The 26,239-nt window shown below is 41.8% G+C and overlaps 1 protein-coding gene across 1 annotated transcript in view; it reads right to left on the reverse strand.

Annotated features, from left to right (window-relative positions):
* Positions 1–6,763: 6,763 nt before the first annotated feature.
* grb7 (growth factor receptor bound protein 7) overlaps positions 6,764–26,239 on the reverse strand; it is a 28,100-nt gene continuing 8,624 nt past the window's right edge. The window contains exons 5-16 of the mRNA XM_049563330.1: positions 18,215–18,371; positions 18,012–18,133; positions 15,229–15,303; positions 14,861–14,998; positions 14,606–14,716; positions 11,959–12,057; positions 11,708–11,791; positions 11,512–11,622; positions 9,902–9,959; positions 9,703–9,790; positions 8,491–8,584; positions 6,764–8,364 (exon numbers count right to left, since the gene is read on the reverse strand). Coding sequence (XP_049419287.1) covers positions 8,218–8,364; positions 8,491–8,584; positions 9,703–9,790; positions 9,902–9,959; positions 11,512–11,622; positions 11,708–11,791; positions 11,959–12,057; positions 14,606–14,716; positions 14,861–14,998; positions 15,229–15,303; positions 18,012–18,133; positions 18,215–18,371 — 1,284 coding nt within the window. The 3' untranslated portion in view covers positions 6,764–8,217. The remainder of the gene's footprint in view (positions 8,365–8,490; positions 8,585–9,702; positions 9,791–9,901; positions 9,960–11,511; positions 11,623–11,707; positions 11,792–11,958; positions 12,058–14,605; positions 14,717–14,860; positions 14,999–15,228; positions 15,304–18,011; positions 18,134–18,214; positions 18,372–26,239) is intronic.

Genomic DNA, 26,239 nt, shown 5'->3' on the forward strand with positions numbered 1-26,239 from the left:
TTTCAAAATAAAACTCTGTTGTCCCAGGCAATGTTCAGTTTGCATACAGTGTCTTTCAAAATAAAAGCACTCTGTCATTACAACACTGCAACTTGACTTTTTCTTCCTTCAGCAACAAACATAGTTGGGTTTATGCTGTGATCCATTTACGTTGCTACGAGCGGTGAGACTCAAGATAGTGTCGTAAAATGTCGTAACTTCCTGTTTAAATTGGCGATATGCGTCCCCGTTTGCATTTGTACCATTTACGAGCTAAACGTAAACAAAGATGGATGCCTCCAAGAAAGCAGTCGTCGCTATTGCAGTAGCGGAGCCTTTATTATTAGCATCACTGTTAGCTACTTTCACCAACACCAACCGATAAACAACACATACACGACATTCCACGCACAACAACATATCATAAAGCATTCCCATAATGCACTGTAATGTGAACGAGTCATTAAAATGAAGACTCAAATAATAGTAAAGAGCAGAGCCACTTGTGGTAAATACAGGGCGCAGCCATCTTTGCTTTCGGCAGTCTTTCGAAACTTGTAGTCCTCTGAGTTCGTACGAGACTGCTACTGGTAGAACCTCCTCAAAGAGGCGTGTTATGACTTGTCGCTGCATAATTTTGCGCAGCTTTCCTACTGTCTTACTAGCAGTAAGATCTATATGGAACACACCATTAGGCAACAAAAACACGTGGTCGGGTTGGTGTAGGAAAAAAGAACGGGATTTGGCTTTAGCATTTTACGGGATGCGACCACTGCTCTCTCAGGCAAAAGTGATTGTTGGACCCATCCAGACTTTTACCACTTTAACTTTCCCTCTTGTTTGCTGCGTTTCCTCCTGATGCCGCCGGGCACCGTTAAACTATAACGACAACCGGCTGTGTATCACGTCAGTGTTAAAGGACGCCTTTTTACATTGGTTCCTGACGCTGCAAGTCACTGCCCACGTGTCGGATTTCAATGACTTCAGAGAAGACTGGGCTCAACGTCACATAACATCTGTAACACTGGCTGGAACACTGACTGTGAATGAACTGGGTTTATTACTTATATATTTAACTGGGTGGAAAACAGACTGGGGACAGTTGTATATTAGTTTAAATAAATATGGGATTTGTTGAAATAATAGACGAGTTAAAAGAAGAAATGTAAGAAAGGGTTAGGGACATACAAGTTTTACTTCTACCTGCTTCTCTCCGGACACTGGGAGCTTTGTCCTTTTATTCATTCATTCATTTACAATATAGTTATGTTCAGGGACCAGTAGAGTAACATTTTGGCTTTCAATTGTATTTTCAGAAAATTTTATCTTCCTATGTTATGGCTTTAGTTTATTTCAAAGCTTCATTTACACTGGAAATGAACACTAAACCTTTTTATTTTATCTATTCATTTCTTGCCTGAAGACAGTCAGACTCAAACACTGGTGCTCAGTGTGCAGTAGCTGAGTGTAATTATAGAATGAGAATTCCCTTTTATGTCATTAATCCCCTAAAATTCACAGATAAATAAACCAGTGCTGCAGAAATATGCTGCTCACAAAAAGTAAAGGGAACACTTCATGGTCACTTTGTAACAGGAAGTCAGTTAAACTTCAGTGATATCAATCTGTCCATTCAGGAAGCACAAGTGATTGTGAATCAGTTTCAGCTGCTTTGGGTCAAATCAAAGAGACAACAGGAACAATGGAGAGACAAACAGGAAATGGTTTCACATGTGGTGTCCACAGACAGTTGCTCTCTCCTTCTCCTTCCTCACTGATCGTCTTCTCATCAGGGTCGACTCTGAGAAAGTCAACAAGATAAATGTGACACTTTCTAATGTCACAATGGAGGGACAACTACGCAGGTTGATTTTAGCGCTGCTCATCGTGGACTATATTGCTGTCATTGTTCATTTTAGTCAAAGCATACAGTTTGAAAACGAGGCAAACGCGGCTCCAACTAGAAAACAATGTTTTGATGCATTGGATGTGCTGAATGTGCATATTAAGGCAGTACAGGAGGAGGTGCACATTAATAATCCTCCAGGACTGTAACATGCTCATGTTTAACCCAAACAATGTGTCATGTGACTGCAGTTGCTTCACATCCAGGTCGCAACACCTTCTCACCACAAACCAACCGCACCAGAGTTCCTTTGGAACCGGACTGAGACCACCTCTTCAAGAAGGTCTCGGTCCGGTTGTTTTGCTGTGTTCACACCTGCACAAACCAACCGCACTGAGGGGGCAAACACACTGGAGTTTGACTGAACCGAACCAAACAGAGCAGGTGTGAACGCAGCCTTAGTTACATTAAACACTGACTTCAGGTTCAGGTGAGATCTGTTGTTTAAAAGATGTGTGATGACTTGAATAAACAAAGTGACCAAATGACCCAGACGTCTTTAAATTCTAAATATTTGAATCGTCCTGTTAAAAACTGCCACTCACCTCCTGAAGAGAAACAATAATATGTCTGTCTCTCTTTTTAATTTGATGTGTTGAACGTATCCCAGCGTGAACAGAACAGAGTAGGCAGGGTCATCCTGTCAGCGATCATACATCCTAACTGTGCTGCACATTATCGAGCTCTCTTTGAAGCCGTCCTGACCCATATCTCCTCTGTCACTCTTCTTTTCACCCCTTAATTTACCTGGCCATCCAGGCCCAAAAAATTTGTTACCATAGCAACCCCTCCACAGAGAGGGGGCTGCAGTGGAGAGGAAGGGTTACCCGAGCACACTGGTATTTAAGTACACACACAGACACACACACGTACACACAGAGTAGGTCAGTGGAGACATGAGCTCTGTAGCTCCAGTGCAGAGCTCACAGCCCTGCAGCAGAGGATCTGTGATGTGTGCAGACTGCCAGGACTCCACAATGACCTCCAGGCTGCCTTTTATGTCGCTCCACCAATCGCTGCACCGGGATTCACTCCAGGTTTTTTTCAGTCTAGTTTTGGGCTGATAATGGTTTTATAATCATCTGCTTTAAATCAGGCAGAGCAGCACTCTCTTCTCTCAGTGTTCACAGTCCGGTTCCACAAAAGTGTTCAATCATTTATTTCCACCCACTGGTGAAATGGATCTCAAGTGATGCGTGTGTCAGGGTGCTGGTACCTTACTGGAGTTTTTATATGTTATTTATGCTGATTTATACTTTTACGTTACAACATGTCAGAGCCAAATATTTTATATGACCTCATATTGCTAAACTACAGTTATCTGACAGCAGTGCTGCTACAGCATGGACACACTCAGATGGACAGTGTGTTCTCTTAGCTGATAATAAGTCATCATATCTGTTGATCATTTTTTGTGTTAATAATCTGAATCTGTAAAGCTGTCAACTAAATGTGGTGCTGTAAAAAGTAAAATATATCCAGGGTTCCTATTCCTTTATAACTCTCCTGAACAAATGGGCTTCACAAGACAAAATTAGTAAAAAGAGAAAATTAAAAAAAAAAAGAAAATTAGAAAAAAAGGAAAGAAATAAAGTTAAAAATAAACAAACAAGGAAATGACCTGGAAAATGTGCTTAAAAATTTTAATAATTCTGTACCATAATTCTATATGTGTAACAACACCAATAATAATAAAGTGTAATAATAAATAATAATAAATTGCTCTGAGCAAAGTGCTGCGATTATTTTCAAAAAAATGGGAAAAATTGCAAAAAAAAACAAAAAAAACAATTAGATTTAGAAAAATATTTTTTAAAAAATAAGGGGGAAAGCTGGGTAAAAATTTGTGTTTATTATCTTTTTTATTATTATTGTTGTTGTTACATATATGGAGTCATGGTACAGAATTATAAGTTTTTTTAAGCACATTTTCCAGGTCAGTTCCTTGTTTGTTTATTTTTAACTTTATTTATTTCCTAATTATTTTTGTTCTAATTTTCTTTTTTTTTAATTTTTTCTTTTCACTAATTTTGTCTTGTGTTGCTCGTTTCCTTCTTCCCATGGTTGTGAAAGAACTCAGGTTTGAGTGTGAAAGTTGCTCAGGTTTCAAACAGTTATAAAGGTGCATAACCCTGGATATATTTTACTTTTTGCTTAAATACAGGTTTAAATACATGCGAAAGGCGCCTGAAGGCAGCAGAGGAAAAGTGATGTCGCTCCAGGTTTCAAGCAGTTAAATATTAAATTCAAGGACGTTCCAGACTTAGTTCTATTCAAGGACCAACACAGCACAGTTTGAGACAAGAATCAAGATTAAGTAGTTACAACACTAAGATTGTTTTATAATGAGAACTAGCAGGTCACAGAAAACATTTAAGAGTCTAATTACTCAAGTTAAAAAAAAAAATCAAAAGAACCTCAATTTTTATTTTTCCAAGCACTTTCAATCACTCACTTCTATTTATGTGAGTTTTCGAAAACCTTTAAGACCTCGACGTTCTTCCCCTCAACTCTGCAAACTTCTTCTGCAGATATTTCTGGTGCTTTTTGCCTTTATGTGACAGGACAGATACGATGTGGAACCGGGGATGATGGGTTGGAATTGAGCCTCTGCACATGGGCTGCCTGCCCTGCAGCTGAGCCAGTGGGCCGAGGCCGTGACTTTGCAAACTTTAAATGATTCCAAGGACCTGTGGGAACCCAGTACGTCCCTGTGATATTTAGTGGAACAGAAAATCAGAAAATGGAAAAACTCCAGTCAAGTACCTCAGAATGGTTCTTCAGTACAGTACTTGAGTAAATGTACTCAGTTACATTCCACCACTGCAGATCCTTTATTTAAGTAAAAGTAGCAACACAACAATTCCAAAGTACTCCATTACAAGGTGAAGTCCTGCCTCAGTGAAAGTATTCATACATGACTTTATGAGTTGATACTGATGCATCAGTGTTTGCATGTTGCAGCTGCTCGAGGTGGAGCTTCTGTCAGCTGCTTCATATACAGTGTAGTTCCCAACGTGGGGGCCGGGCCCCTCTGAAGGGTCATCAGATAAATCTGAGGGGTTGTGAGATGATTAATGGGAGAGAGAAGAAGAAGATACTACCAGAGCCTACCAGGCAGAGGCCCCGGGGACCCTGGCTTTCACCTTCAATACGTCAAATGTCAAATTAACATGAACCGACCAGGAGGGGACTCGAAGTTAAAACAACGAGACACAAAACAACCAGCGGTCTCACTTATAAAACAATGTGCAGGATACAGGCTAAAAATGTACATAGGGACAAAAGACAAAAAATATTAGACAGTTTCTACTGTCAGGCTCCACCTTAGGGTCTGTGTCGCCAATTTCCTGTCTCCAAAACGTTCTTGTTGTCTTGCTCCTCTGTAAGAGAGGGGGTGGGGCCCTTTGCATATCTGTGCCCAGGTGCTGATTGTCTTATAATGCGCCCATGATATTACCGCACTATTCAGTATGTCAGGAAATGATTTTGTATGTCCCATCGTCATGTGCAGTTTGTCATAACTACCAGGATGTTCTACTGCATTGAGTCACACACTGCACTCTCCAGTTATTCTGCAGGGGAGAAGATGCGTCACATCAACCGAGCCGTGAACAGAAGACAGCTCACTGACAGACGACTCAAAACATGATCATACAGATAATCAATAACAGCTGGGTGACCTCTGGCTCACTGCTGGTAGAGTGTGTGGCCCTTACAGTCTTCTGCAGTGGCCTGTTTGACTCTGAGCCGTGTCGTCACCTCCTTCTCTCTCACACACTTCCTGTCTGTCTGCAGAGCTGTCCCATCAATAAAAAGACAAATCCCCCCCAAATAAATCTTTAAAAAGAAAATGCAAAAAAAAAAAACGGACTATGAAAATAAAAAAAAGACAAAACGCAGAGAAATGCAGATGGAATTTTACTGTTGTAAATATATCTTAAAAGACCACCGTTATAGACCACATAAACATTCTATATGGGTCCCTTTGTATTTCCTGTTTGAATGAATGTTAATGCAGAAGCTGACAGGAAGTAAACAAGGACCAAAGCTGTTGCCCTAGCAACAGAATAGCAATGAAACAGTCCATTGAAACTACATACATTGTAAAGTAACAACAGGAGAGCTCTCGGGGTTGACCTCTGACTTGCTGCGTTCCAAATCGCATGCTTCTTATTTTTAATAATAAAAATATTTAAGGAAATTTATGTTGTGGAAAAACGGTATTTTTCTCTAAAACATGTCACGAAAAAAATGTGAAAAATATTGGAAACCTTATTTGACTTTGAAGTGAAATTTTGTATTTGTATTTATTGTGTTAGGTGAGTTATGTCTTATTCCTCTCAGTGTGAAGACGTACAGAATAGACTGCAGCTCATGAATGAGTGGAGGATTTCTCCTTCTTTTAAACACCCCTCGCTGTCCACAATCAAAGTGAAGCATCGCAAGGACAATCATGTTATCTGTGACACTACAATGTGACCTTACTTCATTTCTTTTTCTGTTTTACAATATGTTAAACATTTCACCTTCACCTGTGATGTCACTGCATGTTGTCCTTGGTTTTGTCTGCTTTTTTCTTTTCATAAAGAATAATAAAATAAAGTATAAAAAAATAACTGCTACAGACAGAGACATGAGCAAGAGAGTAAAAGTTCAAGGCAAGTTGTGCGTCCCAAATGTGTGCAATCTCTATGCAACAGTACAAACTCTGTAAGTTCAGCTGCAAAACACAGTGAAAGGAAAAGGACAAAGTGTTCAATCAGGAGCGCAGGGTTCAATCTCTTTACTCATTTCACCTCAAACAATTGTTAAAATAAAACCACGTGAGACGTTCAGAGGGCTCGTCTTGGTTTACAGTTAACTTCTTAGACAACATTTGAAATTTAAGAACAAATGTTTAATATGAAATTATTTATTCAACATATAAAAACAGGTCTGAAAAGGACACAAAACATTCAAGGTGTTTAAAACAAACAAACCCTGTTTGATTGTTTCTAAAAAAGTGTGAAAACAGTAAACTTTGGACTGAATGAATAAAGACAATATTTGTTTATATGCTGACATATTAAGAAATGGATCTTCATGATAAAAAAGAAAACAGTAAGTGCAAATATTCAAAAAGTAAAAGGAAACATGTTTAAACAGCCGGCGACGACACAAAGATCAGAAATGATTTGTTTAGCAGGCGTTTCATTTCCAATCCATCCCCAAGAAATTACCTAAAAATAACTTTGGTGTAAATTAAAGGAAAAGAGGAACAAATATGTTTTATTATTCACTTATAATTGGAGACTTTAAATGTTTGTTTAAAGATTCGAGCTGACGAGAAATGACTCTGTTTGCCTTTGAGATCACCAGGAAACTTCCAGGGAAATTATTAGGAATCATTTGGGAAATTTTGGCCCTGTAAAATAAAGTGTTGCTAAAAAGTCTTAAGATCTACTTACTTGCTTTTTCCAGAGCTTTCGCCACATCTTACTGTCTTCCTCGGTTAAAAACAACAACGTTTAATGCGTCCTCATGAAAGTCCATCATGTTACATATGTGGCTGATTAAGCATCAGAAGAAAACGCAGCTTCCCTTCACCATCATGTGCAAATACAGCGCTGAAAGTTGGTGACAGTCCTTAAAGTTTGTTCTAATCAAACATATGAGGCACAAATATTAGAGTTAATGTACAAAACATCACATGGTCAGAGGGAGTGAGAGTTTAAATGCTACATGATCGCATCCTGGGGCTTTTCATGATTATAATATCACAATATCAAAACACATTGGTGTTTGTTTCTTACATTAAACAGCTGAAAAAATAAAACCCCTCTGAAGTCCTGTTTTCCCAGCTTTGACTCAGAGCGCCCTCTGCTGGCTACAGTCGCTCACTTCAACAGTGAGATCTGATGAAGCCACAATCAAACACTTCCTCCTCCTCCTGCACTCATCACACCACCCGTCCTCCACCTCTCACCACGGCTGCACAGATCGGAATCAAAGTGCAATAACAGTCTGTCCAACGTGGATAATTAAGCCATCGCCACGGGGACGGCAGCTCGTTAATTAAAAATAAAAACCAACCACTGTCTGGGGCTGCACGTGTAGTCAGAATAATTAAAAATACTACAGAGAGGAGGGGCGGACAATATTCTTCAACTCTTCCCAGGAGTGCACGTCTTACAGGCCTGATGATGTTATCACGCTCTGCACCGCTCTGCCACAGCATCCACACGTCTAACTGAACAGATACAAAACAATCTGACGACTCACACTTTACACTTGAGTCAAAGGTGTGTGATTCAGGGCCGACGGGGGCAAAGGTCGCAGCTGAGCGGGACTCATAGCGCTACACAGACGCAGGGGTGTTTGAGGCACACGGGGAGGATGCCCTTGTTGATCTGGTGGAACTCCACCAGCTGCAGCAGGTCTATGAAGAGAGTCAGGCCGTCGTCCATGGTGTAGTACTTCCTGCCTCCCTCCTCACACTGCAGACACACAGATAATCAGTCACGGTCAGCACACACAATGAAGACGTGTGTGTGTGTGTGTGTGTGTGTGTGTGTGTGTGTGTGAGTGAACAGGAGCTGTTTGAGTCAACAAAAGGAACTCACAGGGATCACCAGGTAATGTTTGGTCTTCAGCTTGTAGCACAGCGAGAGGACGAAGCACTGGGCGTGCTGCTGGCTCTCACGGATCAGGAACATCCTGCACACGAACATGAAGAGAGACGATTCCTTAAAGGAGCAGTACGTGACATTCAGAGTGTTCATGTGGCTGCAAACCACTCTTCACTGTGTGCTGCGACGCTGTGGAGATGATCTGCAAATCCTTTTGGACCCACACTCACCAGCCACTTTATTAGGTACACCTGTTCGACTGCTTGTTAGCGCAGGAATATTTCATGTCTGCACTTAACTTCTGCAGGTGAGTGCTGAACAGACATCTACATCAGTGAAGGCATCTCTGCTGGGCTGCCTGCGTCCTCCAGCTCGTGCACAGAACAGTGAGCTAACGCTGTCCATGAAATGAGCCGCGAGCACCGTTCAACCTTTACTCACTGACTCCTGGTAAAACTTGCTGTCTTCATACGTAATCTTGTCACATCAGCTAGCCAATCAAAATGTTACATAAGGGAAGTGAGGGGGCACAAACTTTACTCTCTACACGCTCTACGCTCCTGTCCTTATTTCTGCACTTCCCAAAAATGATTCACTTTGTTTTTAATCTGTGATATTTTTACTGTTTCAAATCACATTTTCCTCTAAGTGCACCAAAGCACATTTAAATAAACTCCAGACGGCCCAAAACAAGTAAATCAGTGTTAAAGTTTCCTCTCTGTACCAAACTCCACTCAGCACATTTTCTATTATTTAATTGGCTTCCAGTTGATAAAGAGTCGTACGAGTCAAGCTGGGACATAAAATGGCTCATAATGAGGTTCCCAGATATCTGTCCAGCTTCTTAAATCACTTCAGAGACAATCGGAAATATTCAACAAGGCAGATTTGTTGCTTTTTAGATTCAACAGTTCAGAGGGGGAAATATCTTTTCATACACAGCTGCAATTAGAAAGAATAAACCTCCAGTTTCTCTGAGACTCGTTAGAGAGGAAGTTTAAGGAGCTTTGAAGACACAGAGAGCAGATGGTCTCTGAGGACAGAGACTGAACAAACTAACAGCGGCGTCCTTTACGTTACAGAGGCATCAGTATTACAGTGAGACAGTTTCATGACCAGTTAAAAACTCTGTGTCGTTGTTTTAAACAATGAACTCAACTTGTGTTTTTGGACCCATTCAGTGATCTGAAAGGTTCCTGGACTCACCCGTCCACCAGGCCCTGCTTCTCCATCAGTCTCTGTGTTTCCTTTCTGGACACACCGCCATGAAACCACGGCTGGGACTTGTGGATGGCTACAAACAAACAAACAAACAAACAGAGAGAGAGACAGTGAGCATGAGGAGCGTGAGCAGGCACACAGTGTGCTTTGGATCAGGACCCTGTCTCCTCTCATGTGGACTCACAGGACGGTCTGGCTCCAGAGTTCAGGTTGGGCAGACTGCACCTCAGGGCTTCTCTCCGCTGCACCAGAGAGGACGAGAACAACAACAGGAGAGGGTCAAAATATCAGACTCTGATACGTGGAGGCTTTTTACATCACCACTACTGTCTCTCTGTACAGAAACACTCTGGGTTATTAAAACATGGATCCTATTTCTGCATGTTTGACCATCACTTATATCTCTATCAATAATCAAAAAATATCCAACGGCAGTAAATCATCAGACAGATATACATATGTTTTTTCACATCAACAAATATTTTTAAAAAGGAACTTGTACATTATCACTATTACTGTAGATATTAAAGTGAGTGTGACAGATCTGTGCGGACACATTTTACAGTTGAAAGATAAAAAACAAACATTAGCAGTACAAAATACGTTCAAGTTAAGATTAAAAAAAGATTTTAATAAATAAAATTGAAGCTTTTAAATCCCTTAAAAACTGAACTGATGCTGGTTCATATCATCTGTCTGCACAAGTTAGTTACAGACTCACAACTTCTCTGCTTCAGATTCTGGTTGTAATTTGATTAATTTACATGAATCAAGGTTTTTGAAACAAAAAAAATAACTACAAAAAACAATGTTGCACATTTCAGATCCGTTGTTAGCATCGTTAGCTTGTTTACTATATTACTATAGGTTGAACAGCCGAATCTGATTCGACTGACATCATTCAGAGTCGGGTACAGTCCTAACGCTGCGTTCTACAGACGAGGTATTTCTTTTATTTTCATGTCCGATGTTGGATTCAATATTTCAACTGTTCTTACTCGAGTGATCGTGTTTGTTTTTTCAGAACATGATGTAATGTCTGAGTCTATTTCCTGTACAGATGTTTGTATCTGTGAGCTGAGCTGGGTCCTGGAAAATGTTGTGTGTTGTTTGGCTGTGGAAAATCAATAAACATATCTAGAAGATAAAATAAATAAATAAATAAATGTGCAGACTGAAGACAACAAGATGCCATAAAGACGGCAACATGAACATTTCCACGACAGTCGAGACCTCACTGAGTACGTCTGCTCTTGCTCAGGATTTTCAAAACAGTTTTCAAATTCCATGACTTTTCCAGGTTTTTCCAGGACCGTATGAATCCTTTAATGAGCATGAATTATTCCTTTAAGTGAATCTCGTCTAAACAGAGTTCTGCTCGTGCATCACTGCCTCATCCACTCTTTTTGCTTTCAGACTTTTCTCCAGCGAGCTCTGCAGCCGGGAACTGCCCATTGGTTCGACATCCCATTGTTCCGACCATATTAAACTCATTGTTCCGAAATCATCATGATGCCCGGTGGTTAAGGTCTGGTTAGGTTTAGGCAAAAACCACTTGGTTAGGGTCAGGAAAAGATCATGGTGTGGGTTAAAATGAAAAAGAAAGTGGCAAACACATAAGCCGTGAGCCTGGTCCGCCTCAAGCCGGTCGCGGCGCACCATACGCCCGCCGCGAGCCGTTCAGCACCGCGGACAGTCGGACTAATGGGCTGTCAAACCAATGACATGAACCCCTGCAGCCATGCCTCCTCCTCCTCCTCCTCCTCCTCCTCCTCAGCCTTCCCCCGTCCTCACCCTCCAGGCCTGCCCCTCCTCCCTCTCTGCGCACTGGGCCTCCGTTGGGTTCTGGATGACTCGTCCGCCGGCCTTCCCCGAGAAGTCCATGGCCACCAGGCTCGCCTCCGACTGCTCACACAGAGAAACAAACAGCAGAATGTGAGACGACACGACTCTGCATCACATCATGTGACAAGTCTGATGATGACCTCACTTTGCTCTCTGTGAGTTTGGATCCTTCCAGGCTTCGAGGGGCAGACTTGGACAACTGGTAGTTGCACTGAAGCTGCTTCCCGTACTGACAACACACACACACATGAACACACATTAAGAGGACATGATAAAGAAGATATCCTTTAACTTTCAGCTTTGTGTGCAACACACTGACTTATAAATATCACTGTAGTGAACAGAATGATCTAACAGTGTGACAGGACTGTGTTAATGTAGGATTGAAATGGAAACCTTGAACAGCCTGAAGGCCGACGTCCAACACGTTCGTATCTGTTCGTTCTCAGCACACAGGATCTTCAGGTCCTGAACACGGACTGGGTTTTTGGAGGGCTGTGCAATCACACACACACAAAACAAGGTGACAGGGTTACTACAGGTCATCTAGAGATGTAGTTTCAATGGTTAAGGATGAGTGGAATGATGGATGACAAAAGTACAAAATTCTCTAACTAACATTTTTGGGCGATAAGGTGGAATATTTTCTATTTGTTCTTTTAAGACGATTATTATTGTTTTCTAACTTTTTTATTTATTTGTCGTTCTTTCTGTCCAGACACCTGCTGAACACAGGAGCTGCTGCTCTACTGCTGCCTCCATCACTTAGTTCAGGGGTCGACAACCTTTACTACCAGAAAAAGCCATTTTGGTCCACAAAAATGTATTAAATCTCTCTGGAGCCACAAAATATAATTGAACCTTATATTAAAGGTAACACAGCCTTATTAAAGGGATAGTGCATCCAAAAATGAAAATGCAGCCATTATCTACTCACCCATATGCCAAGGGAGGCTCAGGTGAAGTTTTAGAGTCCTCACATCACTTGCAGAGATCCAAGGGGAGAGGAGGTAGCAACACAACTCCACCTAATGGAGGCTGACGGCGCCCCAGATTCAAACGTCCAAAAACACATCATTGAAACCACAAAATATCTCCATACTGCTCGTCCGTAGTGATCCAAGTGTCCTGAAGCCCCGACATAAAAAGTTGTTTGGAAAAACCTCATTTGAACTCTGTTTTTAGCCTCATTGTAGCCTGTAGCTCTGACTGCCTCTCTGGGCACCACGCTCACGTGTGTGCGCTTGCACGAGACCAGCGAAAGCACGTGAACACACATGAAGATGGTGACCATATCTCACAGTCTCGCACAAATGCACACACGTGAGCGCTGTGTACAGAGAGGCAGTCAGAGCTACAGGCTACAATGAGGCGAAAAACTAGGGCTGACCTTCGACTCCAGTTTTTCGAAGCTTTGTAGCTCAGAACGAATTTAATTCGAAGCATTCAACAACAGGGGACACACGACTCCGTGGAGGCCCGCACAGACTAAAAGCGGAAGTCCGCAAGCCCTGTGCGTGCAAAGCTCAGATTTTCCGACCGCGCGGACTCCGCTCCGCGCACCAGTGTCACTCAAAAGACTGCTTGGCATGTATTTTTCACATCGCCATGACATAAACATGCAAGAATTGGGGGTAATGTAGTGTTTCACGGACATTTTTACAGGAAACTACAACGCGGAAGTGCGCTCGACTATGGAAGCCCAAATGACTGCGGACATTCCTCGCAGAGTCCACTCCGCTTATAGTGCGCCCGAGTCTGTGAGCACCTTAAATTAAAACCCTCGGCGCACACTGCAGCACAATCAAACAGATGCGCGACTCAAAGCATCAGAAGTGTCTCTGACACCAGACTCAGAGCGGCTCTGAGTGCGCTCATTGGGTTAGTGTTGTGTTTAAGGCCTCCCCCAAAAAAATGAAGGAAAAAAAAAAAAGCTTCAAAGCTTCGATTTTTTTTTTCTTTCACAATCGAATCCCATGCCATCGAACAAAGATTCGAAGCTTTGAATTTTCTGGGTTAGCCCTACTAAAAACAGAGTTCAAATGAGGTTTTTCCAAACAACTTTTTATGTCGGGGCTTCAGGACACTTGGATCACTACGGACGAGCAGTATGGAGATATTTTGTGGTTTCAATGATGTGTTTTTGGACGTTTGAATCTGGGGCGCCGTCAGCCTCCATTAGGTGGAGTTGTGTTGCTACCTCCTCTCCCCTTGGATCTCTGCAAGTGATGTGAGGACTCTAAAACTTCACCTGAGCCTCCCTCGGCATATGGGTGAGTAGATAATGGCTGAATTTACATTTTTGGCTGCACTATCCCTTTAAGACTAAATGAGCTCATCAACATCACTAATAGGTCTAATTTGATTATATTAACTTGTACATGTCTTTTCTTTGTCTGCTTTGGTCTGTGTAACTTTGATTTTGTTTTGTTTGTCTTTGCTCGACCATATCGTCATGATGTGATCTATGTTTTATGTATTATTTGCCTGTAGTTAATTTAAAAAATCATTTGATGGTGAGGTCTTCCTTTAATCGTAACTTCCAAACACAACATTGCATCACGTTTCTCACCTTTGTTTTCCTGTTGTGACACAAACACATGTGAACGAGGTGCGAGTGATTCTCTGCAGTAACAGCTGCTGTGAGGTCGTCACCTCCCAGAGCTACATGCTCTCCAGACAGTGTGATTTTCTATTGTCAGCACCACCGTGACATACGTCTACTGTGCAGCAAATTACTGGTGTGTGTGTGTGTGTGTGTGTGTGTGTGTGTGTGTGATGTTATCACACAGCAGTTACAGAAAGTTCCTCGATCACTGCCAGTCATGTGGAAGCATTACAGCTTACAGCTATTACAGCTTCTGCTGCTGAACACTACTGACTCAATAATCCACAAGAATGACATGAATGCTACTCTCACACACACACTCACACACACGCAGACCCTCAGGTCAAACAGTGCTCAGTCTGTTCCTGACACAATGTTCTGTCTGGTCTGAGAACATTTAATCCCGTCTGGGTGAGGCCTGGAGGAAGCAGTTACCTTGATGCAGAAGGTGAAGTCTGAAGGCGCTCCGTAGAGTTTACGACTGTTCACCACGGTGTACACGTTCAAATCGTCCAGATCAGCCACGTACTGCAGGTGCCGAGGCTCCTGGTCCACACACACACACACACACACACACACACACACACACACATGTTTAAAGATCGCAGTGTGTATAAAGTGTCATTAATCCATTTGAAGTTTTGCTGAACTTAGTAAGGAACTTAGTAAGTATCAGCTGGACTTACTGACCTTGGAGGAGCCTTTGGTGGAGCAGTAGAGTCCAGAGCGGCGGAGGAAAAAGTAGACCTTCTTCCAGGCTTTGCGGCTGGGCTCTTTGACCTGCAGGTAACCCTGAATCTCCGGACACGTCCCGGACTTCAGCAGATTCTGAGGAACACAAAGAGCTCATTATTCTCACATGTTAGAGCCCAAACAATTCATCAGAGACAAAAAAAGTTCCAGGTAGTTTATCAGAACTTTAATTATGAATCAATAAATTCATTTAAAAACATTTGTGTTTTCAGTTTTTGTGTCTGAATAAAATCAAAGGACACTTTATGCACATGTTTACTGGTGACTTCCACACTGACTGAGGCTCCTGATTTCAGCCGCTTTACCTGAATGAGCTCTGATGATGTCATCCCCTTGCTGACATCGGCGCTGTCGGAGATCATGCACTCTGGGAAGAAGAGCTGAGGAAGAGGAGGGCATCATTAAAATCCGCATTTACAAGACAAAGGAGCTGCTTCTGCTGCAGTCTGCACTGTGATCACTTTAACATCAGGATGTTGCTTCAGAATGCCATCATCTTCAACATGCAGATGAGACACACCTCACAGGAATCACGCTCGTTTGTTTAATGTGTATCAGAGGCAACATAATAACTTGTAGTTCGGACAAAGCCTTGAGTAAATGATCAGTCGTGCAAAGTGATCCACGTGTGCACAAAACCAACAGGTGTTCTCAGAGGAGACAGAGATCCTGCTGCTGTCGCTGTTTGCATATCACGCACATGAAACTGGGCGTGAGCGCTCAAATGACTGTAGAGATGAAATAAAATTAAATCAGCAACAATTCGGATCATTAATCCATCAGTTCAAATTAATGAAAGAAGTGTCAAACATTCTCTTCTCTTGTCCCAGACTCTTGAATACAATGGTTTGTTGTTTTGTAGGGTAGACATATTGGCAGAACCCTTTTGTTTTAAACAGACCGAGGCGGCCTTCTGCAACGGGAGGAGCTGTTGATGTCTTGTGGGAGGAGCTGTTGATGACTTGTGGGAGGAGCTGTTGATGACTTGTGGGAGGGGCTGTTGATGTCTTGTGGGAGGAGCTGTTGAAGACTTGTGGGAGGGGCTGTTGAAGACTTGTGGGAGGGGCTGTTGATGACTTGTGGGAGGGGCTGTTGATGACTTGTGGGAGGAGCTGTTGATGACTTGTGGGAGGGGCTGTTGATGACTTGTGGGAGGGGCTGTTGATGTCTTGTGGGAGGAGCTGTTGAAGACTTGTGGGAGGGGCTGTTGATGACTTGTGGGAGGGGCTGTTGAAGACTTGTGGGAGGGGCTGTTGATGACTTGTGGGAGGAGCTGTTGAAGACTTGTGGGAGGGGCTGTTGAAGACTTGTGGGAGGAGCTGTTGAAGACTTGTGGGAGGAGCTGTTGATGACTTGTGGGAGGGGCTGTTGATGACTTGTGGGAGGGGCTGTTGATGACTTGTGGGAGGGGCTGTTGATGACTTGTGGGAGGAGCTGTTGATGACTTGTGGGAGGAGCTGTTGATGACTTGTGGGAGGGGCTGTTGATGACTTGTGGGAGGGGCTGTTGATGACTTGTGGGAGGAGCTGTTGATGACTTGTGGGAGGAGCTGTTGATGACGCCACACGTGCGAGCCACTGGTGGTGGATAAACAGGAAACAGCTGATAGCAGGAATTAGCGAGCAGCTAGTAGCAAGAGGGAAACACAAACCTGACAGACACTGTAAAGATGAGCAACTGGGGAGACAAGGAATTGCGCGCCCTCCTTGTCCTCGCAAACGAAGAGGCCATTAACCGTCAGATGACGGGGACGGTGAAGAACGGGCCGACTTATGAGAGAATCGCCGAAGGACTGACCAGCCGCGGCTTCCCTCCCACGTCACTGTTTACGTCACACGCTGAGCTACACGTTTTGTTACTTGCTCACGCCCCCCATTGCCCCGAAAAAGGCACATTCTGTATAAACAAAAGTAGGTAGGCGGCATTTTGCTGCACTCCCCGATTTTGTTTTTACACTGCCAATGCTGAAAAAAGACTGATAGGATACAATCAGTGCTGATTGAATTTGCACAATTCCTGTTTAAAAAGGGCTGAAGATACGTATGAAAAGTACAAATGTGATATATGTGTGGTCAGCAGATATGTACAATGCCAACATTTCCTTCTGAGGACGGGGCTGTAATCCTCAATAATCATTTAACTGAGCAAAAACACCAAACATTGACTCATGATAGCTTCTAGATTGTGACGATCGGCTGCTTATTCATGCATCGCAGACTAGTTGCATAAATCTGATCTTGTGCAGAAGTGTTCTGTAGGAACATGGTCACTGGAGTGAGTTGAGTCAATCTACATTTTGCCAACAGGTCGGTGCACGTATGAAGTAAAATGACAGTATTATAGTTTTTTTTAAAGATCTGTAACATTAGAATTGTGGACTTCTACGTAAAGCTTTTTATCTTCACATAATTATTTTTAAAAAAATGGATAAACTAAATTAGATCACATTTGTAGTCATTATGACCTCACAAATTCAAAGTTAAGACTATTTAATGACTTTAAAGGCCTTATTGTTGTAACACTCAGTGTAAGACATTTTAAGACTTTTCAACAACATGAGTAAAGTGAATATCTTTTGGACCGTTAGTCTAATAAAACAAAAAAAAAATCACCTCATCACCTCAAACTGGCCTTTTTCTATAACTATTTTTAACTCAAGATTTATCCATTGATAAAATGTAAATCAGCAAATTATTCGATATTGAAATTAATCCTCAGCTGCAGCCCTGAGTGACTTTCTGTCACCTGTTTGCATGACACAGCTGCACACACTGCTCACATGTCACATGGTGAAGTGAACAGTAGTAAATCCGTCATCAAACTCCGCTCTGTGCCGTGTGGAGGCAGCGTGGGCCGTTCATCAAAACCAGTTTCACCTTTGTGTAACAGCACAGGTGACAGACCAGATCTGATGTCATGAAATACCTGAGGCATGAAGTCGACACGTCTGCACCAGCACGCAACCTGACAATCATTTATGCTTTTAATTGTTATGTAAAAGGAGTGGATGGAAACTCAACACGCCTCCTGTTATCTAATGTTAACGAGTACACTGCTGATGAGTTGTGACAGGCCGCAGGCTACGTACCATCGGTTTCCTGAAGAACTCGTACTTGGCGTAGTTTTTGCAGAAAACAAACCTCGTGTCGCCTTTGAGGGACCACGTCGCCTGAACCTCCAGCATGACCTCGTGGTCCTCCAGACATCTCTCTGAGGACACAGGAGGACATTTTATGAGCCGCTCTGCAGCATGTGATTAAAGAGAGTGTTGATCTCAGAGCAGAGTCGTACCGAGGCCCAGGGTGGGGTGGAGCTCCAGCAGAGCCCAGTTCTCCTGGTCGCTGCAGTGAGCCGTCTGGACCAACATGTGACACACCTCTCGGGCCGTGGCCTCTCGACACACCCACACCGACCTGCTGTGGCTGTCCTCTCCGTACACCTTTATCAACTGAGGAACACATGGAAGAAATATGAGCATCCTTTAGTACAAAAAAACCCCACCTTTAAATCTTTACTTAAAGTTTTTTTTAAAAGTCCAATTTTATACAATTTATGGTCTGAATTTTGTGTGAAACAGCCCTTTGACATATCGACTCTCAGTAATTCTCTCTGTGGACAGTATTTATTTATTTATTTTTTTTAATAGTTGGTGGCGGAGTCCGCCATTCCCCTGTTCCCACACTGGATTCACGTTCCCTTCACACACTACAGCACTTAAACCTGCTGCTCTTTAGGATTAAAACTTTACATAAGAAGTCCAGCTGAAAGGATCAGAAGTAAAAGAACTTATTATGAGGAAAAAAACCCCAAAAAATACATGTATATATATAACACACATATAAATAATGAGGTAGTTTACTTACTCTAAACATCTTTCAAAATAAAGGTAAGGCTGAACTGTTCAGCCAGGTGCTTGATTAAGAATTAGTAATAGACATTATTTAATTTATTTATATTTATTTTGTAAAATTGTTCTGTAACTTATCTATTATTTTATGAATACATATTAATATTATACTTTTTTAATCCATCTTTATCAATTTATTTGTCTTTGTTCTGTCTCTTTGATCTATTTTTTAGTCTTTTTTTAACTTTTTGTTAATTATTATTATTATCATTATTATTATTATTAATATTATTATTATTGCTTTTAAATCTATTTTATTGTACTTTATGTCAACATTTTAATTCTTGTTTTGTATTTTTAATTCATTATGTATTTATTAGCTTGCATTTTGCTTTTAAATCTATTTTATTATTATTATTATTATTATCATTATCATTATTATTATTATTAGTTAATTACTTTATTTCATTATATTTTATGGTCACCATTTTAATTTCTGTTTAGTCTTTTATAGTTATTTTATCTAGTTTTTATTTTAGTTTTTTTAATTATTATTATTGCTTTTCAATCTATATCACTGTATTTTCTTTTTTTCCAAATCTTTTTAATCTGTTATCCAGTTTTTAGTCCAGTTTTTATTTAACAATTATATTATTTAACAATTTTATTTATTATTATTATTATTATAGCTTTTAAATTCATGTCAGTGGTTTTATTGTCATAATATTTACTCTTGTTTTGTCTTTTTATTCTATTTTATTCAATTTCTAAATCTATATTTTAGTCTAGCTTTTATTTACTATTCTATTATTATCATTATTATGACGACCCTATGGTGATTATTTTTGCTTTTAAATCTATTTTATTGTTTTTTTTAAATATCATCACTTTTATTCTTGTTTGGTGTTTTGAATATATTTTATGACAATCTTTAATCTTATTTTTAATTTACTCTGTTTTCCAACTTTAACTGCTATTATTAATTTTAAATCTATTTTAATACAATTTTATTTTTTTTTCTCTCATACACTGGTCTTAAATTGTTAAATAGTTAAATAGTTTAGTCAGACATCTGTGAAGCGCTTTGAGCTGCACCAACTCTCACAAATCAAGTCTGACTGAATGATAACAATACTACTACTATTTTTTAAACATAGATTAAATCTTAATCTGCAAAGTACCGTCTGCACCCGTCAGATAAATGTAGTGGAGCAGATGTTTAAAGTACAGGCAGCTCTGTGCTGAATGAATCCTCAGTGTCCTACGACTTTACACATTTTAAGTTGAACAAACAGGTTTAAAGTGACGCTGAACAACAGAGTGAACAACACACTCTTCACAGCTGCCTGTAGCATCGTACCAACAACACGGCTACACTCAAAACAAAAAGCCAAACTGAAGCCAAGAAGCTGTCACCTGTGCTGACACAGTCACTCTGGATTTAATAAGCTGTGACACTTGGAGGGAAAGGCCCCTCATGTATTCTTCCTAATTTTAGAGCGACACTGCGGCACCTTGTTTCTTCTGCAGCTGAACTGAACACACACGTTCCATATCTTTGTCTGTGAGTCATGAGCCGTCTCACTCTTCTGTGTGTGTGTTCAGGGTGAAGATGACACTGGAGACACGCCTGTGGACTGTTTCTGTGTCTGATGCTGCGGAGGTGAGCTGGGTGCAGGTTATTCAGGGGTCAGGACGTTCCTCAGAGCGCGCTGCTGTCTGACTCAACGTCTGGATCCAGCAAACCGAAAGAAAACAAACCTGCCCGACCACAAAGTCATCAAGTCCGGACTGGTCGGGCGAGTGTCAGCGTCAGGCAGGACAAATAATGGGTGAGTATGAGCCGGGGAGGCTCACGGGGGAGGAACATTCCTGCTGTGGAAACTTCACGCTTCAATATCCGGTCAGTCCACTTTGACTCCTGAGAGGTTTTTATTAAAGAGCAGGGGAGGAAAAGGGAAAATGTTTCTGAGCTCAGGACAGGAAGCTGACGACACGTGACGACGGTGGAGATCAGATATTTAAAAACATTCAGACACGCTGTAGCAGCAGTTTTATTTTGAGCATGTGATCTGAAATATTGTGTTTAATCAAAGTGATGTCACAGCTCACAGTGCAGCGACCTACAAACACAGGTTGTATGTAATGTGCAACACCCGCAGAGCTACATTATCAAACACATAAAGAGACAAGTGAAGGAACAAATCCAGCTGAAACTATTCGCTCAGATAAAGAATTACTATCTGAACAAAGAGTAATGTTACATGGCCAAAACTATGTGGACACCTTGTGTGCTTTCAGGCTCTGCAGACTGCAGTTTGATAATGTCTGAATTATTGGTATCATTTATGAGCAGCAGTGACAAACACTTGGTCCTAAAATGTCAAAATTCTGCTCATATTCGGTTCGGGTTCGGCCCACCTGACACGCTGCTGTGTTGTGCTACAGCTGCATTCGTTATTTACGTGACAACGCCTGAACGCAACACAGGCTGTGTGTGTTTAATGTTTAATGTCTGAACTGTTTAGACTTTTTATCCTGTTTTCATTGTCCAGACATGAACGTTTCTGTGCTCCAGCCACTAACCTGCTTTGCAGCTCCTTTAAATTGAGAAGCATAATCGAACATTCAGAATTTGACGTCATGAGCGACTTGAGCTGCTTTCACTGCCACAAATATTTTACCAGCACCGCTGCTCGAGTGAATTCAATTATTTTGCAGCTCTGGCAGCTTTTGGTGTGAACGTACAGTAAGAATAAACCGTTCATATCTACACACGGAGCAGGTCCTTCCCCCAGTTTGTCCCAGAGCGTGCTCGTGTGCCTTTTCACACACACACCCAATGTGTGTGTGTGTGTGTGTGTGTGTGTGTGTGTCAGAGACAGAGAGAGAGGCAAGCAGCTCCATAAATAAAAAACAGTTTGTTGTGGCTGATTCTGATATCGTGGCAGGCAAAAATAAACAAATATGTAAACCATGTTACTACAATAGCTCAGAACAAACAAGCCAAACTCTGGCTTTACAGAGGGCCTCTCATGTGTTCACGTTACAGTGAACGCCACCGTGGGCTCGCAGGGAGGGTGAGCAGAGGGGTATTCAGTCAGTTGCAATCTGCAACCTCAGCGCTTAATGTGACTCCACCCTGCACACTGCTCCTGCAGGTACAAGTTACGGAGGTGAATCTAAAACCAGTTTAAAATGATCTGATCGATCTGGATCAAATGCCTCCGAGCTTCGTAATTTCTTTTATCAATGCTGGCATGTTTTTCTGACAGTTGCAAATTGTGAAACAATGAGCTGCATTCACCAATATCCTCGTACACTTTCTCTTAAGAAAAGTCTACGTCAGTTCTTAAATGGCAGAACTGTTCTCAGCTGTGTTCTGACACAGTGCACTCAGTTACCTGAGTATTGTTGCTGAGCGTGTCCATCCCTTTATGACCACAGTGTACCCATCTTCTGATGGCTACTTCCAGCAGGATAACGCACCATGTCACAAAGCTCACATCATCTCAAACATGACAATGAGTTCACTGTACTCCAATGGCCTCCACAGTCACCAGATCTCAGTCCAATAGAGCACCTTTGGGATGTGCTGGAACGGGAGATTCTCATCATGGATCAACTGTGTGATGTCATCATGTCAATATGGACCAACATCTCTGAGGAATGTTTCAGCACCTTGTTGAGAACCAAGAATTAAAAAGGAGGTCCAACCTGGTACCAGCAAGGTGTACCTTATAAAGTGGCCGGTGAGTGTGATATTAACAGACTGATTCATGACAGCAGTGCTGCCTGTAATGTCTGTAAAACGATCATTTCAAGTGGAATCATCAACAATATGGGCTTTAATCCAGTAACACACACTCTGCACACGAGTCAGTGCCTCCCAGCCGAGCAGGGGAGGGTAAATATCCCATGTTATTACCTGAGCGGCACACAGGCAGGCTCAGGAGAGTTTTCTTTGACTAAGAAAACAGTTAAACAGCAGAGCTCTGCACACCAGTCACGTGGATTATTTTTTTCTGACTCAGTTTCTACACTGGGCCCAGACTCAGATCAGAAACAGAACTGATAAAGAATCCGACTGATGAGCAGAATCAGAAATGGTCTTGTTATAAATAAAGTCTTATCAATCCAGTCCACAAACTTCTGGCCACATAATCTCAGTCTCAAACAGCTCACAGGATCTTTCAGCGTTTGTTTCCCTCCTGCAGCTCCCACACAACAATCACAATTCCCAGTTTGACAGATGCCTGTGTGTGTGTGTGTGTGTGTGCGTGTGCGTGCGCGCTTGCCTGTTTGCCTCCATCACTGTAGATGTGGCACGGCGACACGCTGCTGTAATTACAGACATGTTTATTCTGGCAGCGTTTGTGAGTCAAAATAAGACGGCGCAGGCATGGCAACACAGCTCTGCTGTCAGTCACAGTCTTAACCGAACTTTACCTGCATGATTAGCAAACAGGTTGAGACACATCGAGAGGACGCACCTGTCAGACCCTACACATCAGACAGGTGTGAAGGGATTAACGCAGCCGCTGTAATTTGTCCAAACAAATAAGTCTCAGAGGATGAAGCTGGTGTTATTATATGTCGTCCTTCCTCTCAATAAACACTATATGTCTACTGTCTGTCGCTCTGAGCCCAAACACACACTGCCTCCAAGTGAAGACTTAAATCTTTATGAATACCATTTCCCAAAACAGGCTCAGTGCTCTCCTCAAACAGCTGATCACTGTAGTTTCTATCAAACAGGAGCGAACAGTGCATCTGTGGGAACTATTTTCAGTACTTGTTGACAGGGTTCTGTCTTTTCACAGGATGTGCTGACATTAAAGCAAATGTCCACTTTAGAATGAAAACACAGACAGTACTTACTGACCCTCATGCCGACAAGAAGCCCAGTGTAGTTTTTTAATCCACAAAACTCGTTCGGGGTATCAGAGGATAACAGCTACACTTGAAGTGCACAGAACCCACATTTTGAAAATGTAATAAAACTCTGCTAATGCATTTCAAACACATCAGAACGGCTCATCCGTCGTAATCCAAGTGCCCTGAAGCCACGGCATGCAACACTGACTTGAAAAGACGTAATTTACTCCACTTTTATAGCATCATTTCTCACTGTGGTCAGTCAGCCTGCCCTGCAGGAGTGCTGTGTTTACATGACAACTCGCGCGAGACTTGAGAACGTTCAGAAACGTTCCTGTTCTTGAGTCTTGCGAGTTGCAGGCTGACTGACCACGGTGAGAAATGATGCTATAAAAGTGGAGTAAATTACGTCTTTTCAAGTCAGTGTTGCATGCTGCGGCTTCAGGGCACTTGGATTACGACGGATGAGCCGTTCTGACGTGTTTGAAATGCATTACTGGAGTTTTATTACATTTTCAAAATGTGGGTTCCATGCACTTCAAGGGTATGGAAAAATCTGGCTAGCTGTTATCCTCTGATACCCCGAACAAGTTTTGTGGATTAAAAAACTACACTGGACTTGTTGTCGGCATGAGGGTCAGTAAGTACTGTCTGTGTTTTCATTCTAAAGTGGACATTTGCTTTAAGAATATCACAGAACATTGCCAGATTCATTCCTGAAGTGCACAAAAGGTAATTAATAGAGCGTACATTTGCCATAAGACTGCAACAAAGTGTGTTTTTGAAAAGATGGGAAAGATGGATCATGTATGTTACACTGGTGCAACCATCTTTTGTCTAATGCTAAATTGTATGTCCCTTTTCTCATATTCTTCCCCTTTTTACTTCATTTTTAAAGTTTTCTTTTTTTCACACCCCGGCTTTCCTGTTCTAGGAAGTTTAGTTCTTAAACTGTATTAACAGACTGCCTTATAATATGGTGGAAGGACCAATCATTCATCTCTGTATTATTTATACAGTCTTGGATATACTGTGGAGATTCAACTGTAATTTACGGATGAATGGATGAGAATGTTATGTCAATGAACATGTGAACCATGTAAAATCCTCATAAAAAGAGAACTGAAAAAACAAAAAAACAACAGATGGAGTGATGTGGTCACTGGAGTCAGTTTATCTTGGCTGATATTCCTTCAGTGTTCATCGTGAGGGAGGTTTTTATCTGGAGCTGAGTATCCACTGAGGTCTCTTCCTCTCAAACACTAACAACCAGGGGCCTCATTTATAAAACAGTGTGCAGGATCCAGACTAGAAATGTATGTGCGAACAAAAGCTAAAAAAATGGCGTGTCCCAAATAATACTTGACAGTTTCTACAGTCAGGCTCCACCTCACCATCTGCGTCGCCAATTTCCCATCTCCAAAATGTTTGTCAGCGTGGGTCAAAGTTTCTCCCATCAAGCCTGTTTTCACAGATCACAACTTTTCCATGGGAGGTGGCGTACGCCTCTTTCAGGCCTCGATTTGTGCGAACAAAATGTTTATAAGTGAGACGCCTGGTGATTAAAACCAGTAAAAACACTGAATAAAGCTACAGCCAAAACACACGTTTGCCGTGGCGTGCATGCAGCAGAGCGCGCTCATTATGATCAACTGAAGCTTCTTCACTGACCAGTGAAGCTGCTGCTCAACATTATTTCTACACAGCTCATCTATTTTTCTTCTGTGCACGCAGCTCTGCAGCTCTGCTGCAGGTAAACCTTTACAGAACAGAGGACAAAATGAGCAAAGTCTGTTTATAAATGATTAAATGAACACCTCACTGTGTCAATGTGAAGCCGCAGAGCAGCGCTGTGTTCTTACATTTCACATTAAAATAAATCAATCAAATCAGCCTGCAGTTAAAACGATGCAGTTCATGACTTCAGTACCAGTTCATATGGTGTACGCTTCCAAAGCCTTCATAAACAACTGCATTATTATTCTGCAAAACTCAACACACACACACACACACACACACACAGAAGCTGTCAGCTGAGTGTAGCAGGTGAAAAATGCCGCTCTGCTCCGCCTACATGACCACGCCCCATTTCAGAACTAATGTGTGCTCACCTTTTTTCTCTTGAGATCCAAACCCTCAGGAGGTTTTTAGTTAGAGCTGAATTATCCTTAGAGGTGTCTTCCTCTCCAAAACAAACAGACCCGCTGATTTAAAGCAGTAAAAACACTGAATGAAGCAGTTTCATGTTAAAAATCAATGTTTCTCTAAAGCTGTTCGGCACAGCAGGGGTTAAGGATGAGCTGCCGCTAATGTTTGCTCAGCTGGTTTCTCCGATAACTTGAGATACAGAAGTCTGATGACTACAACCCTTCATCTTCATCTAGTTACAAACGACCAAGATCTAAAAAGTGTTTCATAAAAATGTCTAGTTGAACTAATTCAATCTTTAAATGAGGAGGATCCTAATGTTTATCTAAAATGAGGCTTTAAATCTGAATTCTGAGCGTTTTATTTAATCTTTCACCTGTACTGGAGCTGCACTTGGTGACATCACACTGACACCTGTTCAGTCCACAGTGTGATAAACTGTC

The sequence above is a fragment of the Epinephelus fuscoguttatus genome, linkage group LG20 (assembly GCF_011397635.1).
Source record: "Epinephelus fuscoguttatus linkage group LG20, E.fuscoguttatus.final_Chr_v1".
NCBI lineage: Eukaryota > Metazoa > Chordata > Actinopteri > Perciformes > Serranidae > Epinephelus > Epinephelus fuscoguttatus.